The 20,467-nt window shown below is 38.6% G+C and overlaps 1 protein-coding gene across 1 annotated transcript in view; it reads right to left on the bottom strand.

The window, feature by feature from the left end:
• The window catches only part of IL1RAPL1 (interleukin 1 receptor accessory protein like 1), a 1,280,310-nt gene that overhangs the window by 607,384 nt on the left and 652,459 nt on the right, over positions 1-20,467 (bottom strand). Inside the window, exon 3 of the mRNA XM_070502686.1 lies at positions 1,337-1,616. Within this exon, the coding sequence (XP_070358787.1) occupies positions 1,337-1,616 (280 nt within the window). The remainder of the gene's footprint in view (positions 1-1,336; positions 1,617-20,467) is intronic.

Here is a 20,467-nt window from a genome sequence, read left to right as displayed (position 1 = left end):
ACTAATACGGCAATTATTTATCAATGCCCCTGCAAAACCTCTACTTCTATTAAGAGATATGTCTAAATACGAAGGATTGGATTCCCCCTTCTAAGGGAAAGAACAAGAGTTGCCAAAAGAATGATGCATTTGTTCTTTTATAATCCTTTCAACATTTTTCCCAAGCACGACTTTACTTGCATTTATTTATATTTTCCAAAATTAGCTCTAACTTATAACATATGTTGTCAGTGTTAAAAAGATAAATTTCTGCTTAACTTTTATGTGGCTTTGACCTACTTTAACGTCCTAACACACCTATGGCCATGACTCGGCATAAAGGTAATTCTTGTAGGTGATGGTGAGTGGGAGGTACGATCCTTATGACAGAGGAGCGATAGCTGCCAATAAGAATTTCAGAAGTAGAAGTCAAATTTTGATTGGAAAAGGACATGAGATGATTCTGAGACTTTCTCCAAACTGAGAATCGATTGCTTTACATTTGGCTTTATTTCTCTTAATAAACCAAAATACAGAAAGACAGAGAAATAGATTGAAACACACCCTCTATCTGTCTATACTCTGCTTTGCCAATGCTCTTATAGTCTAATGACATCCACAATCATTCGTGTAGGGTGTGATTCACAGTCCATGAAGGGCTAAACGCTTAAACTGAGATTTTTAACTGCTAACATGTTACGTGGATACTGTTTCAATGCATTATCATTAAGCAAACTACATAGGTCTCTTCCACAAGCGGACAAAGATGTGTGGACATGTGATGAGTTTCTTTCGGGATAAGGGCACAGATTTTGTTATTAACTTTTTCATTGGTCCTGAGGGACCTGGGAAATTTTTTGTATTGACCAGCACTTTTAGTTAACAAAATGATCTGGAAGACAGCCTTCGTATTCCTGTGCACATAACCCGTTACCTAAATCATCTTTGCAGATGTGTGTGAACAAGAGGTATCTGCGCTCTATCTGTCTGTGAAGGGCAATAACAAAATGTTACAGCCCATTTAGCAATAAACTATGCATCCTTTCTGCAAGTCTTTGCTTACATTTTATTTGCAACATTTCACCTCCTCTATAAATTTTATTTCATAGTCTTTAGTAATTTCTGGCAACATAAGTAGATACCCAGATGGTATCTCTTTTCTCCATAAGCCAGAAATAATGTCTCAATATAAATTCCAATCCCATCTTTTTATGATTTAGATTCTACATTTTAGAAAGCAGCAACACATACAAATATCGAGACAATACCTTGGGTGAAAGAGACAGCAGCAAAATTTAAGTATAAGAAAGCAGCACGTGACTTCATTGATCCAGCAGTAATAGAATTAAAAGGATACCTGATGACACAGGCGTAAAGACCACTGTCCTGTAGTAATGTTGGCCGGAACCAAATGGAGTCCTCTTCCTTACTCATTCTATTTCCGTCAAAGGCTATTGGCTCTTCAAAGTCTCCAGGACCAGAGCTTTTGTACCACATCAAACTGAGTCCAGCACTTTGGGCTAGGGAATAATTTGCTCTGATATAACCATAAAAGAGTGCACATTTGATTCGAACAGGCTCTCCCACCAAAACTTGATATTTCTTGATATCGACAGACCAATCTGTGCATCCATCAGCTAAAATAGAAAGAAAAAAGAGAGAGAGAAAACATTAGAGAAAATTTTCAGCAATTAGTTCATTTATTCATTTATTCATCAACAAATATTCATTGAGCATCTATATTGGACCAGATTGGATTCTAGGCACAGAGGATGCAGCAATGGATAAAACTCAGAATGGCACTGAAGAGTAATTTACCCTGCTAACAAACAGCCATAATCATCACTTGGTTTGCTTCTGCTGGTACTTATCCTTAGTTTCTATCAGTGTGATGGTTATTGGTTTATTGCCTTCCCACTCTAAATCCACCTTTTTGCCTGTTCTTTGAAAATGGATCTTGACCTTTGAAATATTTTTCCTTTGCTAGCTGGCACTGAGGCCTTGCTGGTAGAAGGTGCTGGAGAGACATTGCAGGAGGAAAGGGTTTTGCTCCCTGGTTCCAGCATGCTTGCTTGGAAGGCTGTTGCTGTGTGCGAGGCTTCTCCAGCACCTGGCTCCTGCAGTGTGTGCTTCTCCAGTACCCAGCTCCTGCAGCTTTTGGTAGCCAGCAGCTGGGCAGTATTTTAGCAGTGGCTCAGGTGAGACAACTTCCCATGAACAGCTTCCCCAGGTACCTTGGAGAGCAGTTCTCTGTCAAATTCCAGAGGGCAGATTTCCAACAAATTCTGCTAGTGTGGCACTTTGGTGACTTCTGCCATTCGGGAAGCCATGCACTTTCCTTCTAAGGTAGGATCTCACTGCGGTGGTGGGAGGACAGGGGCTTTTCCTGGGGTGCTCTGTCTCAGCTATAGGGGTAACGGCAGCCATTCCTCTATTCTTTAGAGTTCTCTTTTGCTATGGACCGAATGTCTGTGTGCTCCTAAAATGACCATGTTGAAGCCCTAACCCTGAATGTGATGACATTTGGAGGAGGGGCCTTTGGGAGGTAATTAGGTTTAGATGAGGTCACGAGGACAAGAACCCTCACGAAGGGATTAGTGCTCTTATAAGAAGAGACAGCAGAGCTTGCACTCTCTTTCTCCCCCCCTCTGTGTGCTCACAGAGAAGAGGTCATGTGAGCACACAACGAGAAGTTGGCCATCGACAAACCAGAAAGAGGGCCCTCACCAGAAACCAAAGCAGCCAGGACCTTGATCTTGGACTTCTCAGCCTCTAGAACTGTGAGAAATAAATTTCCGTTGTGTAAGCCACCCTGTCTATGGTATTTTGTTAAGGCCTCCTGAGCAGACTAATACATCTTTCTTTCTTACTAGCTAATCTATCATTTCTCCAATATCCTGTTACATTTAATAATTCTTTATATAAACTTGCTTTTCTTTTTTCTTTTGAGGAAGATTAGCCCTGAGCTAACATCTGCTGCCCATCTTCTTCTGTTTGCTGAGAAAGACTGGCACTGAGCTAACATCTGTGCCCATCTTCCTCTATTTTATATGTGGGACTCCTGCCACAGCATGGCTTGACAAGTGGTGCATAGATCCGCACCCAGGATTAGAACCAGCGAACCCTGGGCTGCCAAAGCGGAGCATGTGAACTTAAGAGCTATGCCACCGGATGGCCCCTATATAAACTTTCTTTTGTTCAAATTAGTGTGTGATTTTTCTCTCTGATTGGATCCACACTGATAAAATCAGGAATAAATGGTTTACAGCCAAACGAGGCAGAAAGAAATACAATAAAAGTGAATCAAGCTCTGGTAGTAGTTTCATAGTCAGAGAGGGAGGTAGACAGTCACTTTGCTCTCATTTCTGGGAGCGTCAGGGGAAGCGTAAAGTCGAAGCCATGGTGGGAAATGGGGCCGACGGGGGTGGGGACCAGGTGGGTTTTCTGGGTTTCCTAGAAGCACCGTCTTCCAAATGGCATCTTGACACCATTTTTTATCACCCCTCCCCCTGCACACACATACCAAACAGCAGGTCCCCACAGGACAAGCATGTCTCCGTTGTCATCATCACAAAGAAGTTGTGAATTTCCTGCTTAGAGAGTGTAGTTGCCCAATACTTAGCAAGATAATCAACTTGACAATAGCTCACAGTATACAAATAGTGTGCAAAAGGGCAAAAGCCAAGAAAAGAGGACCTCTCAGAGCAGCAACATCTGAGTATTGCAAGCAGGGCTTAATTTACTAGAGATTAAAAAGAGGGCAACCTACAGGGTCTGACAATAGAATGAGTAATGTAAAACTCAGGAGAAGGAAAATGATCAAGATGAAAAGAAAGATGTACATTAGAGCAAAGAAGACCCATAATCTACGGCATTATCTACATTTCTTATCTTAATATTTAACATCTTAGGAGAACTTAACTATGACTGAGTTTACAAATTTTTGTTTACCCTTCACAAAAATATAAGACTTTTGAACCCACTGTTCCCTCTATGTGGAAACTTTTTCACCTACCAACTGCTTGGCCTCCTCACTCACCTCCTCCAAATGTCACCTCCTCAAAGAGGCCTTTTCTAACTGCCTTTCTAAACATCAGCTTCCTATCCTGATCACTTGATCCAGATTCCACTTTAATATTTTTTCACAGGACTTATTGTTATCCGATGTTACCCTATGTACCTACTTTTTTTTTTTCTACTTTTTCTCCCCAAATCTCCCCAGTGCATAGTTGTATATCTTAGTTGTGGGTCCTTTTAGTTGTGGCATATGGGACGCCACCTCAACGTGGTCTGACAGGTGGTGCCATGTCCATGCTGAGGATCCGAACCAGCAAAACCCTGGGCTATGGAAGCAAGTGCACAAACTTAACCACGTGGTCTCGGGGCCAGCCCCCAGTACCTACTTTTTGATTGTTTTCTGTCTCCTTAGTAGAATGTAAGCCCCTTGAGGTCAGGGACTTTGTCCTTCTAACTCACTTCTTTTGCCCCAGTGTCTAGAACTGTGCCTGCTAACCAGCTCAACATACATTTATGGAATGAATGAATGAATGAATGAGTAAATAAATTAATATTTAAATTTTGTAACTGGAGAAACTGAAAGACAGCTAATAAGCGGAAGTGCAGGGACTCTCATCCAACTATGTCTGACCCTAGAATGCATTCTCCCTACTGCCCTAGTATGATTCTGTTTCCTAATAAAGGTATTTTCAATTTTACAACGTTCTTTAATCCAGTTACTTTCAATTATCAAATTTTAGTCTAATATTCTTATTAAAGAGCTCTGTTTAGGTCCTGTCTAGACTAAATGTGCTGTAAGCTTGGTAGATATCATCAATTTCTGAACCATTGTCATCATTCCTGTCAATGACTGCTTCAGAGCCGGCACATCACATCAAATAGGATGACAGAACCGTGCACCGATATGTCAAGGTTATATAATTACATGTGATATTTATCAACACATTTTTGTACATTTGTCCCACTGCATGAAATGAATCCTAGGTGGGATTTTATTTTAAACAGTTATAATTCTGGGGATAAGCATGAAATTATCTTGTTTTACCACTATATGGATTAGAATACAATTCTAGAATCAAGTTATTGTATCTGAGGCCATCTGTCACAGAGGATATCGCTGCCAGTGAAAAAGGCTGAAACACCTTCAAGGTAGCAGTATAAGCAGTGAGATGAAATTATTCACTCTCAGAAGATTTGCAAGACAAACCAAAATGCTTGAAGCTAAAAGCAAAAATATTTAGTCTAGAAAGTTCTAAAAAGTTAGTAACAAATTAGATCAAGAGAACAGAGGCAAAGTTGCATGTGGGATAGATAGAGATATTAAGACATACTTTCAGAATATGCTTACTGATAAAAATGTCGAAAGAAAACCATAAATATTACTGAAAATTAGAGTTTTTTGTACTTAACTCTCAATCAGAAAAAAAGGTTCAAACAGCTCAGAGTCACACACCGAGGAAAAGGCATAGAGGAGATGAAGAAATAACAGCACCTTGGATATCAGAGACACTTTATGCTCAGTTTAATATGGAAACAGATGTAGGATCTATGGCCTAGGAAGTTTTACTATCATTAAACTAAATTATGATTTTCAAAAATAAACTATAAAATTACTAACGTTTTAATATTTTGGGGGGAAAGATGGCAAATAATATAAAGAACAACTTAAGATCTTTTCAAATTCTTTGGATAAACATTTAAATAAATGATGGGCTTATGTCTTTTTTCAATAATTAAATTAAAGCATTTTGCTGAATGAAATGAATGATATGTCATTTTTCCTTTAACTTCTTGTCTCATTTGCACATTTTCTCTCACTATAGGTGTTTATACTAATGTTTTTCCTTAACTATTTGAAAATAAGTTAGAGACGTAATGATATTTCATCCCTAAATACATTGGTATGCATCTCCTTATGAATGAAGATATTTTTTTTTTGGGCCCAGCCCTGTGGTGCAGCAGTTAAGTGCACACATTCCACTTCGGCAGCCCGGAGTTCGCCAGTTTGGATCCCAGGTGTGGACATGGCACTGCTTGGCAAAGCCATGTTGTGGTAGGTGTCACACATATAAAGTTCAGGAAGATGGGCATGGATGTTAGCTCAGGGCCAGTCTTCCTCAGCAAAAAGAGGAGGATTGGCAGCAGTTAGCTCAGGGCTAATCTTCCTCAAAACAAAAAAAAGATATTTTTCTTATATAGCCACAAATTATTTATTTTAATCCTGCATAGTGGGACATCTCAAATCTTAAAAGAAAATGAGATAACTTAAAACCTAACTCTTGATGACCAGAATTGCTACCGATATGTTCCATTTTCCCTTCAGCACACAAGCTCTGTTGGCTTGGAAACAATCATTCTAACAGCATATTTCTCGACACTGTTAATTCTATTATATAAGTTACCAGGTAGCCTTTATTATTATTATTTTTTTAAATTATCATCAGGTAATTGTGTGGAGCAGTAATGTTTAACCTGCTTTCCCGACTTTCAGAATAAAATACACTTCTATAAGCCTCCCTCAGGAATTTGGCTATTGGTATCCTCCTTCTTTGATGGAGGATTCCATGGGAATACTCTAGTTCAATGACTCCTTTGCAGTATATATTCCTTCAGAGTCAATGAGACTTTACGAAGCCATGAAGTGGCATTGGGGGTGGCAGTTGGAAGCATCATATTTTTCATTTTTGTTACCAGCCACAATGTTCTGGGAGTTTATATGAAGACAGTGATGGAGTTAAGATTCACAACTAATTCATTTACAAAGAGTTCATACTGATGTACCATTTCATGAACAAAGGCTGCACAGACTACAAAATGTAAATATATTCAAATGAGATTAGGGAAAGTATTTTTAATTAAGTCACCATTACTACATATATAAGAGCTCAAAATATTTCCATGGTAACAAGCTTGAAGTTTGTACTCTTAAAAAAAAATCTAATCATAAAGCTTATACATATTGCACCCTAACATGAAAATGTAAGACTTTACTTATAAAAGGGCAAATCACATTACTCTTAAAGTATCTACTTGGATAGGTACCTTGGAATAATGATAAAATCATTAAGACATCTGTGATAGTGTAATAGACGACTCCCACCGCGATCCCTTTACTCAACTGAGGTATCCATTCTCCAGCTACTTCGAGAGTTGAATGCTAACAGCTCACAGTTGTCTACTTCTCTTGAAAATTACCCTTGATTGACAGGACCCACCCTGCTAGGAAATCTACACCCCCTTGGGTGTGCTCATGGCCAATAATTGACTGATGTGCTTGGACAAAGGGCTGCTCCTTTGCTTCAAGCAGGGACAATTCCATAGTGCAGTTCATGCTCAAGAGCTGCCCTGTGTGTGGACCATGCCAAGCCCAGAGTTTACCTGTGACCTCCTTGCTGGAGTCTTTCCCCTTTCCTGTCCTGCTTCCCTTTCTCCCTTTTAGGTTTTCCCTGAAGAGCACTCCCTCAATTAACGACTACATCAAATATCCTGCCCCGGGCTCTGTTCTAGGAAAGCTGATCTAAGACAGATTTGCATATTCATATAGTGAGAACTACCTTCATTCTTGTTTCTGTCCTAGGGGCTAGAGACATCAAGACATAGCCCTTGTTTTCAAAGAGCTCACAGTCTACTAGAAGAGGCAGACAGAAAGTAAAAGCACAACATGGAAATGCAATGATAAAGAAATGCAGATGGCTGGTCAGGAACATGTTCTGTGAAGGGAAAACATTTGCGATGTCTATCCAAACTTAAGAAGTTAGCCATGCATAGAACAGGTGGACAAATATTTAATTTGCTGGTAAACACAAAAGCAAAGACATAAATAAGAAATAGTATAGTTTTGCAAGAACTAAAAATGGCTTTGTGGTATAGAAACAAGTTTAAAGCAGGAAATAGCAAGAGATGAGGGGAAAGAAGTGGGCAAAGACAGATCGTGGGGGTACTTTTATGAGATGTAAAAATATTTGGCTTCATTGTGAAAGTGATGGGAAATATTAAAGAGCTTCAATAAGGAGGTGATGGAGCCAGTCTAATGGTTTTAGACATGCTATGCTGGGTGAATCGTTAGGTAGAGATATAAGGTAGAAGGCTTTGGCCAGGAGAGTGATGTTACTGAAGGTCTGAAGCTGGGCAGTGGTAGTAGAGAAGGAGACAATTTGAGAAAGATTTAGGAGGTAAAATTGGCAGAAGAAGGTGATTGACTGAATATAAGTGGGGAGGGAGAGGAATAATGCTAGTTTACTCTGCAACTCATATCTTTTGTCATTGACTGAAATATCTTCCCGAGTCAACTAAAAAAATCAACAACACCATGTCTGTCAAGTGGTGGGGTCTTTGAAACATTTTTATAATTTCTTCAATGAAAATTTTTAGGCACTGAAAATATAATGAAGTTTGAAAAATGACTCAGACAGATCTTACATGCATATTTCTTCTTTTTTTAAGTTGCAATGATCAAAAATAAATATCTGACATATTGGCATCATATGTTTTTACCCCTAGCATGCTTGGAAAAATCCAAACTTGAGAAATGAACACAGTTAGAGAGTGTGGGCCAGGCACATAAGCTATCACAGACACTGAACAAAAAAGCTGAGGCTAGATTTTAATTAGGTGGATTCTGCATTTTATCTGCCCTGGCTGCTACTCTTTCCAAATGTGAACTTCGTAAATGAAAAATGGCAATGTTGGCATCCTTCTGAGGAAGAAGCAGAGATGTCCCCAAGTTATCAGCAGCAATGGTAGTAACAAAATACAACACAAGTTAACCAGTATACATCGGTTCACACAACACTTCGTCCTCATCTCTACTTTCTGGATTATGTTTATCTGGGCTGGAATGGTTCCAGATTCTCGCCTTTTTTATATACGTGTGTGTGTATATATATACACACACATACATGTATATATACACTGTAACAATTTTGGCAAAGCTCTTTCAAATATATTGAAGTGATTTGTGTGTGTGGTAAGAATTGATGTTACTCAAGAGGCTCTGCCAATTATCAGGAATCCAGTTTCTAGAATACACTTTGTCTAGTAAAGCCTGGAAGTTATCATCTATCACCCTCTCAGTGTAGGTCATCTCCAAGTGGGTGTAGGCCTTGGTCAGCTGTCATCAATTTTTTTCTGAGATATGGTTCTCTCTTCATCAGGGGAGAGCTGGTGCCAAGGCAAATAGGATCTTGGTAGTGTAGTTAACCCTCTATCCTATCTTAACCTCCTAATTCTAACAGGCATTCCTGATACTAACACACACAAAGCTGTGCATTGCTTAGCATGCACTGGGTAAGGATTTTTAAAAACAATTTTGTTTGGATTGTGAGGAAGATTCACCCTGAGCTAACATCCGTTGCCAATCCTCCTGTTTATTATTGGTTGAGGAAGATTATCCCTGAGTTAACATCTGTGCCAGTCTTCCTCTATTCTGTATGTGGGTTGCCTCCACAGCATGGCTGATGAGTGGAGTAGGTCCACACCCGGGATCTGAACCTGTGAACCTTGGGCCACTGAAGTGGAGCGCCCAGAACTGTTAACTACTCATCCAAGGGGCCAGCCCGAGGATTCATTTTTTAAGGTACTTGTTTTCTAATGATAAAAAGAAAAAAGGGAAACTACAGGAGAGTAAAAAGAGAATAATATTCATGTATAATCTATCCTTTTGTTTATTTAGTTTCTCTTTCAGTTGAAATCATACATTCTATAAAATATTGTATCATACTTTTTATGGAATATTTTGTAATAATGGCAAAATAGTCCATAATATTGCTACTTTATAACTTATTTAACTCTTCTGCTGTTAGTTGACTTTGTTTTTCCCCTAGGTTTGACTGTTCTAAATAGTTCTGTGTTAAAACAGCTTTATACACAATGCTCCACAACCTTCTCCTCAAAAAAAAAAAAAGAAAAGAAAAAAAGTGTTATTTCCTCAGGACAGAATCCCAGAAGTACAATTACTGAATCAAACAATACATTTTTGAAGGCTTTATACTAATTTGAAAATAGATTTTCAAAAACTGTCTCATAACCTGCTTTCACAATAGCCATCTACATAAAGCACCTATTTTACGACATATGCTAAGATTTTAACTCTTATGCACTGTTTCTTTACCTGTACACCAAGCACAGTTTATGTACTTTTGTTTAAAATTACAAAAATATAGCATCAGCATAAATATCACTCACCTGATAACTGAACGGCAAAGTTGTCACAGCCATCATTTATCAACCCTAATCTCTGGTTGGAATTATCATACTTATTTTGCTCTATTTCAAACTATTTTTACTCAACATTATAATTCGATCCATTTACTTCTGTATTGTGTTTTCAATGAAAGATTGTGTTAATGCAAGCTTTTGCACTTCTTTTGGCCCCGCTCTATAGGGAAGCTCCTCACACATGAGGAAACCAATTTTGTTGGCGCCTGCCACAAAGACAAAATATGGCAGCGAAGTTCCCTGAAGCATGGTAAAGGGATCGGTTGCCCAACTTGGGGGCCCCTTTTGCTCAGCCATAGCGGCCTCTCACATTTCTGGTACCTCTCTTCTCACCCATAATGCCTCCTAGTCCATTACAAACCACAGCAGTGTTTTGTATTTACCTTTCCCCCACTGTTGTTGTTACCTTTTCCTTTACTGGATCATGTCAGGAGTGAGTCTTTCCTCTTTGCAATGCTGTCTAGAGATACGGCCTGTGACCCAACAGCCAGGAAATAATGACATTGACCCAGTACTTGCCCATATCATCCAATAAGGGAAGAGAAGCCATTTTTGGGAACAACATGGGGTTTATGTAAAGCACGCTTAAAATCAGTTTTCACTGTTGACCATTTCTCAACGTCAACAGCCCATTTGCTGTGGGGTCACCAGAAATGCTACAGTATTCCCAGGATGGGAGATGGATAAAGAGGAACTAGGGGTATGATTTTTATCTTTCCTGGCGAGGAACGTCTAAGCCAAGCCCGAACAGCACATCACTGGATTGGAGTAGTAGTCTGGCTTTGGTCTTTACTGCACATAAATTTCTCCTTGCTGACCTAATATATCCTGGTTGAATAAAATCAACACCTTGTCCAGGGCAAAAGAAGGCCAGATGAGCTTTCATATTTTCAGAAAAAAAAAGGGGGAGAAACAGACTCCTGGGTTCTAGAGGAGAGTTAGCAACAATGACTCTTAGTTCCCTCTCCTTGCATTTTTTTATAGGTTTGAGGAGTGTTATATTCCTGACTAGCAGGGAACTAACTCCCTGTAATTCAAGGTAAATATTCATTGAGTGTCTTCAATCATAAGTTGACTGCTTTATGATCAACAAGGACCCATAATATCCCCTGAACGCCTCTCGAACTACAATAGTAGCCCTTCCTAACCAGCCATGCTCACCAAAGGAAGCACAAAGAAATATACATCTGTAAATGTAGTGCTTTTAGATCCATTGCTTCTGTAAATCAGTTCTGCTTTTACATCATGTCACATGGCACTTCTTCCAGACTTTTGGACCTACTTCTGAGCTACTTCATCTGTAGACAGTCAGAAAGAAATCAGTCTTGAGCATCAAACAGAGTTCAGTGAGGCCTTGGGAAGTTGACAATGAACTTATTTGTGCCTCAGATTACATCATTCATACACTTATTCAGCACCCACTGTGTGACAGGGAACACTAGGTTCTGGGAGTAGAGTAGTGACCAGAACAGAGTTCCAGCTCTCACAGAGAAGAGAGACAAAAACCATAGCAATATAAGGCATCAGGAAGCAAAAATAAGGCAGGTTAAGAGGCTGGAGTGCCTGGGGTGCTCTCAATATGGTGGCCAGAGAAGGGTTCTCTGAGGAGCTAACATTTGAGGAGAGAGTAAACTGAGCAAAAGTATAGGATAGCACACATTTGAACCACAAATGTGTGGTTCAAAGCAAAGGTCCTGAGATGGGAATGTACTGGAAATGTTTAAGGAAGGGCAGGAAGGCTGGGATAGTTGGAGGAAGTGAGTGGGAGACAGACTGGCCAGATTGTCCAGGACCTGTACTCATCTGCAAGAGGCAGAGAGTCATCATTTCACAGAGTTGAGGTAAAAACTAGGAAGAGAGACACTCAATGTGCAGCACCCATTGTTGTTGTTGGAGGAACTTCTTTGTGTGCTTTCTTTTGTCTTCCTGGCAGTGTCACTCTTCAGTGGCTGGTGTCCCACACATTCACATGGCCACACTGAAGTCAATATTAAGTCTAAGTCACCATGTACCATAAACATTTATATTAGTTTCCTAGTATTGCTGTAAGACAGTACCACAAACTGAGGGGCTTAAAGAATAGTATGCTTTCACAGCTCTGGAGGCTAGAAGTCCAAAATCAAGGTGTCAGCAGGGTTGGTTCCTGCTGGGCACTCTGAGGAATAATGTGCTCCACGTCCTTCTCCTAGCTTCTGATGATAGCAGGCAATCCTTGGCATTCCTTGGTTTGTGGACACATCACTCCAAACTCTGCCTTCATCCTCACATGATGTTCTCCCTGTGCGTCTCTATGCCTATGTCTCTTCTCCTCTTCTTACAAGGACACTAGTCATATTGGATTTGGGGGACACTCTACTCCAGTGGGACCTCCTCTGAACTAATTATATTTGCAAAGACTCTATTTCCAAATAAAGTTGCATTCTGAGACTCCAGAAAGGGCATGAATTTTGGAGGGACCCAGTACTAATTTGAGTCCATGTTGATTAGTGGATGGGCTTTTCTGGATAATCGAATTGGCTGGTAAAGACAAGAGTGGAAGGTACTCTATATCCAGATATAGATAAAACACATAATGACATTCTTCTGAATATAAGTTAACCAGAAGGGGCTCTGGGATCTGTATGTGACTCATTCACCATGAGGAACATTATTTGTCATTCTCGTTGTGGACATGCCTGTTAAGGAGGATAGAGCTGGTAAATGTAAGTAAGAATATAATAGGGTGGTACATGATCTCTGGACAAACTAGACTCAAGCTCAAATCCCAGCCACGTCAAGGTCAAGCAAGCCACTTAAGCTCCCAGGGCCTTCATCTGCATGTTGAAAAATCTACCCTAGAGGGTTGTTCTGCTATTGATAGAGGAAATCTCCCAGTGCTTTGGGCTTGTGCTTCTGCCTGTTGCACGCCCTGGAGGGATTGAGGAATGACAGGTAGTGAGGAGTCAGGGCCCCGGAAGAAAGAGCCAGAGCAATCACTTCTCAGATAATTGGTCAGGAAAACAGCCTGATGGTGAACTTGGACTGTTTGCAGTCTCTGACTCAATTGTATTATCTGGGTCAACAGGTGGACTAGGGGTTCTACAATCACCCCAGGCCAAGCTCCACTATAACAATCAAATGAACTGACCGCTAAGGCTTGTTCAAACTCACAATCAGTTTTCCTTGTGAATTTCCTGGCTTTGCTTTCTTTTAAGGCCCACACTTGCCTTTGGCCTGGGAAATAGTCTTCACTGGGGTTGCTCTTCCATGCATGAAGATACGTGGACAAATCTTCAATGATTTAAGGTAATTTTCTCTGCACCATTCTTTGACAGTTAATCTGAAAGCCCCATCTCTCTGGGTTGGATCATGTTATCCCTGCCTTGCACGGCAGTAAATTCTGCTTAAGACTCTTAATGTCTTTAAATTTTTATTTTTCTTTTCTTAATGTTTAAAAGTTGCATGAGTAAGTGCCTAGCACAGTACCTGGAATATAGTGGATGTTCTTTTCCATTCTCGCACTGAACAGAAGCAAGAAAAGCCCCACTGTTTTGGTGAACACAAAATGCATGTTGTACTACAAGAAAATCTGCATTCATTTTCAGTTGTTGTCTTATTCTGAGCATAAGGAATTGATACAGATATGTAACACCTTGATCCATATGGTCCATCTTTTAAGAGTAGAGCAATATAAATTTACCTTAAAGAATTTTTTTCATTCTTTCCATCATTTATTTCTTCTGTGTTCTCCATTTAATATACATCTTTATTAGCATGTATCATATTGAATTAATATTTGCCTACAGGTATTTCATTCATCACTCAACTGTGGGGACTTTGAGAACTGGAACTTTACCATAATCTATATCTCTATCTATTTATTTATCTATCATCACCATCCATCCTTCTAACTCTAATCTATCTCTAATTATATAGCTACAGTTATTTTCATATCTATATCTATTTGCTTGACCATTGTCAGGGTATAATAGATTAATATGTTGGGGTAGGCAATCAATTAATGTGTGCTGAATAAATGAGTGATTGACTGAACAAACGCTCACTTAAATTGGTATTGAAAATGTGTATCTTGAGCATCAGGACAATCACTCATCATTATTGTTTCTAAGTATTTTTAACCTTATTAATTTCGAAAAAATTAACAATATGCATTTTTCTTTTCTTTCTAAAATTGCAAAGCAATACAGCTTTTTGACTCAGAATAATTTTATTCCACAAAATTGAACATAGTTCAGAACTCAGTAAATCCTTGTTAATTTGTTAAACATAACACACTGTTTTACATTCATTAGGCATACTATTATGCTATTTATTTAGTTCATGTGTATCTCCACAAAAATCCTCTATTTGGACCATAAAAAGGATAAGGATTTGTGCATACAGATAGGTCAAAAAGTATTGCCAGCTTCAGGCATTTTATACCTTTGGGACACTTGTTGGACACTGGATTAAATAGCAACATGATGAGCAACAGATCAAACAGTGATCAAATTTAATCTCTTTCCTAATTTAGAGGTGCCTCACAGGGAAAGCCTGTTGGATGGCAGGACACCCACTCTGCAAATTGATCCTTTGAAGAGAGGGTAATAGGACTTAAGGCACATAGTTACTTTCATTTTGTTTTAGAGCACACAGCAGGAAAGAATTCTATCTTTAAAGATTGCAAGTTGTAAAGGTCTTTAAATTTTAGGACAATTCCACATTGGAATCCAGGGCTACTGTCTGCAGCAATGAACACATGAAATAATCATGTATTACAGTTCAAATTGTGTTTCAGTGTGATTCCACATATGTTATCTACCACCTACCATGTGCAACTCACTGTTCTATGACAAAGATTACTGAGACTAGTGTTGACCTTGAAGAGATCATCTTTTAATAAGAAAAGACATGTCACAAGTGCATATAGCACAAGGCAGAATGGAGAAATTCCAAGAGTAAAGACAGCATTGCTGAGGAAACACAGAGCAAGAGGTTTGTTCTATCTCAACCTAGAACTGTCTTTATTTCTCAAATAAACAAATGGAGCAGAAATCTGACTGGAAAGGTCAAAAAGAATTTACAAAAGAGATAGAATCTGAATTGTGCCTCAATTTAAAACTTGATAATTAGGAAGAGAAAATTCCAAGTCAATGGGCTATCCCAGTTAGGACTGTAAAGGGAAAGGTTCTAACATTGTGGAACGGGGTGAGGAGGAGAAGAGTGTAACCAGGTGAAAATAAGATCAGAAAGGAGGGTTTGATAAGACACATGCCAAGAAACCGGAACTTAATCCTGCAGCTCAGTTTACAAATTTTAGTGTGCATCAGAATCATCAGGAGAAGTTGTTAAAAGATAGATTGTTTGGCTCCACCATCAGAGTTTCAGATTCAGAAGGTGTTGGTAGGGACCCAAGAACTTGCATTTCTAAAAAGTTCACAATGATAGTTCTGGAATGACACTTTCGAGAACCACTGCTCCAGTCAATGTAGACAATGAGAAATGTCTGTGAAGGAAGCAGTATTACGTGCTCTACATTTTATAAAGATCACTCTAGTGGCAATATCAAGGATGGATTGGAAGGAGACATGTAGGAGCAGGCAGACCACTTAGAAAGTTCTTAAAATAGTAGAGGTGAAGAAAAGGAAGTGACAAAGGATATGAAAAGGAAATGTGGGGGAAATCGTAGAGGTAGAACCAACAAGACGGAGAGATTGATTAGCCAGGAGAGATGAGGGAGAAGGAGGAGTCAAGGATGACCCTCAGGTCTCAACCCAGGATTCTTGAGAGTATTGTGACATCATTAACATAAACAAGGAGAAGAAGCAAGTTCGAGGTGGCAGATGACAAGTGTGGTCGGAGCAGAAGACTCATTTGTTATCTTACAGCATATTTTCTGCCTTTATTACAGGTGTTTATATAGCAGGACATATTGCTTACAATGCCCAGGCTGTGCAACAAAAGCACTTCTGAGTATCTTTTCCATAATATGAACTCTGCTGGGCATTACAATCCCCTAGAGTTAGAGAAAAATTCAAGGGAAATGGGAATGAAGTCTGTTGTGTATTTTAATATGCATTTGCTTTCACATGAAGAACATCACACAGATTAATTGTCTATTTGATTAACTTCTTGCAGAGGTTGTGGGGGAAAATTAAACACACACAGTTTGTGTATTGCTCCTTCAAGTGAATTTCTAAATGAGAATTTTAAAAAAGGTTAGAGCCATTTTTTAAGTGATGCTGAGTCTATTTTTATCACTGTAGAAGAGGTCTCGTGAAAATACACAATATGCTGCACACATATTAGCTTTACACACAACTATTTGGACAGTCATCTGCATTCGTATGTGTAATTACATATCTATTATGATGGGAATCTATTACACTGTATTTTTTCAGGGTAGTACAAGCAAGTATCTGTGTACCTCCTTCATGATCTTTGTGTCTCGTTTTTGTCATGGGTGCCAAAATAACAGCTCATTTTATTTGTGTAGAATTCCTTCACTTACATAGTATCCTCATAAACACTATCAGACTTCAGTAAGAAAAAATGTGGTAGTAAATTTAGAAAAAATATCATAGGGAATTTATCATATCTTTTCATGTATATTTAAAGAGCCAAGAACAGGGGGGAAAAAAAGTCAAGTATAGAAGGTTTCCTTGAACCTTAAACTCTATTTTCCAGAGGTTTTGTTGACATGCTCTCAGGTATTCTTTAAATAATCATGACAAGTAGAAATTTATGTTCAGACAATAGAAAATTACATTGATTCAGACTTCGTTGTTTTGGTTTTGTTTTCTCCTGTCTTTGAGAGTACGACCTTTGGGCGTAGGGCAAACGTGTATACATTTTTTGAGGGCTGACAAATTTGAGAGGGTGCACTTATGTGGAAAATTGTACTAGACTGTTGTTAATATGGGCATCTACCAAATTCAATGCAAATTTAAATTGCTTCAGTGTTACTTAGCAATTAAAAGATCTTCCGCTGCTGGCTTAAGTGAGATTATCTTCATAGTTTATTAATACTGATTAAACTTAAAACTAGAGGAATCTTCTGGCCTAGCTGATGCTACCTCATGATAACATTTATTGCAGTTAGTCATTATTATTTACATAAAAGTTTAACTTATCAGTGAGCAGCAGTTTGCTTTTTATATGCTTAACCAATAAATATACCTTTAAAGAGGAACATGAAAGTTTTCATGTTTCATCCAACTCAATACTCTTTCTTTGGCTGTTGTACCAAAAAGCCATAGTTAGGTTTCTTTATATACCCCTCAAATATTAAGGCCCTAGACCCTCAGTAGTCACACCATGACCGTTCCCTTTAATATGTTTCAAACAGAAAATATTTGAATTTGGGGGAAAAGGAATGAATTTACAGTATTTAGTCTGAGCCATCTCTGGAGGGAGGCATTCATTGACTCATTCTTTATTGCAACAAATATTTATGGGGTACCATATTTATGGGGTACTTCTGTACCCTAAACACTGCTGGGGCTGGGATGAAGCATTTGATAATCAAACTGCATACCACATTAAGCAGAGTTCCTTTCCTTTATTCTGAATTTACAGCTTACATTGTTCCCAGTATAATGTCATGGGCAAGATGGGACATTTGTCTCAAACCTTACTTTATTTTCCCAATCTGGCATTCAGAAATACTTTCAAAGCCAAATAAAGCAGTGTTGTGGGTTCCTTTTAGTGATCATTCATTAAGGGTTTTTTTTTCACTCCTTTTATCCTTCCCTACTTTTCAAAGGCAAGTTCTTGTCTTTGTATTTGACAGCAAGAGCCACACTGGCCTATATAGAGACCAACTTGCGTACCACGCAAATATGAGAAATAAATATTTACTATGAAATGTATAAAGCCTGTGCATTCTCTTTCTTAATTTCCATTACTGTGCCATAAAATAGTCAATCACGTATTCTTTTATTCTATAAATTGGAAAATATTGAATAATTCAACAGCTTGGAAATTTTAGAACTTCATTCAACAGAGTGCTGTAGTCCCTGATCTCTATTTTAATATGCTGCCAGTTATTGCAAGTCATAATAGCACAATACAGGGCCCGAGATGAATATCACTCACTCAGTTGTTTCCTTGAATGGCTTCGGGGTATGAAGTAAACGATACTACATCACTGTCCTCTCAATGAGATTGTTCTGCTGGATAAACAAGCTCCCCGCAGGCCCTACCTGCTGATAGGACCCAGTGAACCAAATATTTAACACTTCACAGAGGCTCCTCCCTGCCATTCTTCAATATTGCATGCATGATTTTCAAGAGAAAATTTGATGCGAAGAAGTAGAAAATTGAGCTACTGACTCCCGGGTCCGTTGTTACAACCTGGCTTAGTAACAAAGCCTCAATTCAATTTCTGGGTCCTCTGAGATAACAGAAGTTTCAAAGTTCCCAATAAGATTGTGGAAATCTAAATTCTTGTTCTAGTTGACCAATTTACACATGGTATTCGGTGAAATCAGTCCGCTCAAGGAAACCACTGAAACAAAGCATGGAGTTAATGCAGTGCTTGTTCATTTGCTTGAAATATTCACTGAAAAAATTGACTCATGCAGAAAATGGAAATTTTTTTTATTCTAGTGTTTAAAAGATGACACCGTTGCTTTAAAAATACTTCTTTCACTATTAGAACAAGAGCTCACGTAGGAGAAAAACAACACGGCTCAGAAATAATGCTTTGATAGTTTTCATATGCAAGGATTTCAGAACACGAAGTTTGGTTGAGTTGTATTTGTATGTAATTTGTGTGTGTGTGTGTGTGTGTGTGTGTTGTTCTTGCCCCTAAGTTCAATGTTATAATATTAGTAAACTTATTGTCTTGTACTTTTCTTTCATAAACTGCCTAAAAGAATGGGGTCAGAAGCATGCTCTTTATAGTCAACAGTTCATGTACATCACTCTCACAGTAGAACTACAATGTCATAAGTGCTTTAATACAATCATGAACAGAGCACTATGAGAGTGTTAACCTTTCCTAGGGGAGTCAAAAAAGGCCTTCATGGGGGCATGCAAGAGATGGGGCTTTGAGATTAATCATGAATGCAATGACAGCAGTTCTAAGTGAGAAAAGGCAAGCTAACAATGTGAGTAATGAAATGATGGGGTATATTTGGAAAAGAAGTTTGGTTTGGATAGAGTATAGAGATTGTGGTCCTAGGATAGGCAGTAATGGAGGAAGTGGTTGGAGAGGGAGGGCCATTTGTTTATTTGTGTGTCCTCATGCCTAGACTAGCCATGACCAATTGGTGCAAAGATGGCCCCCTAACCAAGGGCAGTCAATTTCTAGACAGGCAAATAACCCATGTCTTAGTGTTATGCGAAAAGATGAGCTGGCCCAATCATATTCCTCTTCTCTGAGTAGAAACAATGGGCTTAAGGTAGATTTTGGCCAGAGAAGCTGTGATGATCATATGTAATCCAAAGTTATAATGGAAAAGCAACTATGAATAAACAGAGAAAGCTAGTCCTAGAGAGATAAGAGTGTAGACACTGCACAAAGAGAAGCTTAGAAAAAGTTTAGAGACCAAGAGACCCATTAAGGAAAGGACTAGAGACCAAAGAAAGTTCCTAGAACTTAATTCTTGACTTCTTTTGAGTTCTGAACCTAAATCCCATGCATCCTTATAATAAAGCACTTTGTTAAGTAATTTGAATGGGTTCTGAACTATGCACCTAAAAAAAGTCTCATTAAATATTTTCGTAATTGGGATTGTAGTACAAGAAGCACAATTTCATTTTCTGCATTATCCATTAATAGTACATATATGAATTATTCTTTAAATTTTATTTGTAAAGGTTATTGTTAGTGGCTGCATATATATCCACTCTATTAATGCATAATATTATTAGATATTTAATTTGTTTTAACTTTCATTTTAACATATAGTACTATGATCAATGTCATTTTATATACATTTTGTTGAATTTCTGATTTTGCATCAATCTTGAATATCTCAAGGAGGATTACTGGGTCAAAGGGGATCGTATGTTTTGCCAAATTGCTTCCACAGAGCTTGTGCCAATTTATATTCCTGTATGCAGTGCCTGAGAGTATCCATTTCAGATCATCCTAGCTATATAAACTACATTTCTACAGCACTGCATTCTCCTTTATTCTGTGCCAATACTTCTCTTTCCAAACCTACCTATATATCTACAAACAAAGGAAGAATGGTGGTCCTGATGAGATTTTCCCCAGTGTACATATTTTTGCACACTTTTCCTTCAATTTCCAAGTATACGGTGA

This window comes from Equus asinus, chromosome X (genome assembly GCF_041296235.1).
Source record: "Equus asinus isolate D_3611 breed Donkey chromosome X, EquAss-T2T_v2, whole genome shotgun sequence".
NCBI classification, from domain to species: domain Eukaryota; kingdom Metazoa; phylum Chordata; class Mammalia; order Perissodactyla; family Equidae; genus Equus; species Equus asinus.
This window is presented reverse-complemented; position numbering and strand designations above follow the sequence as displayed.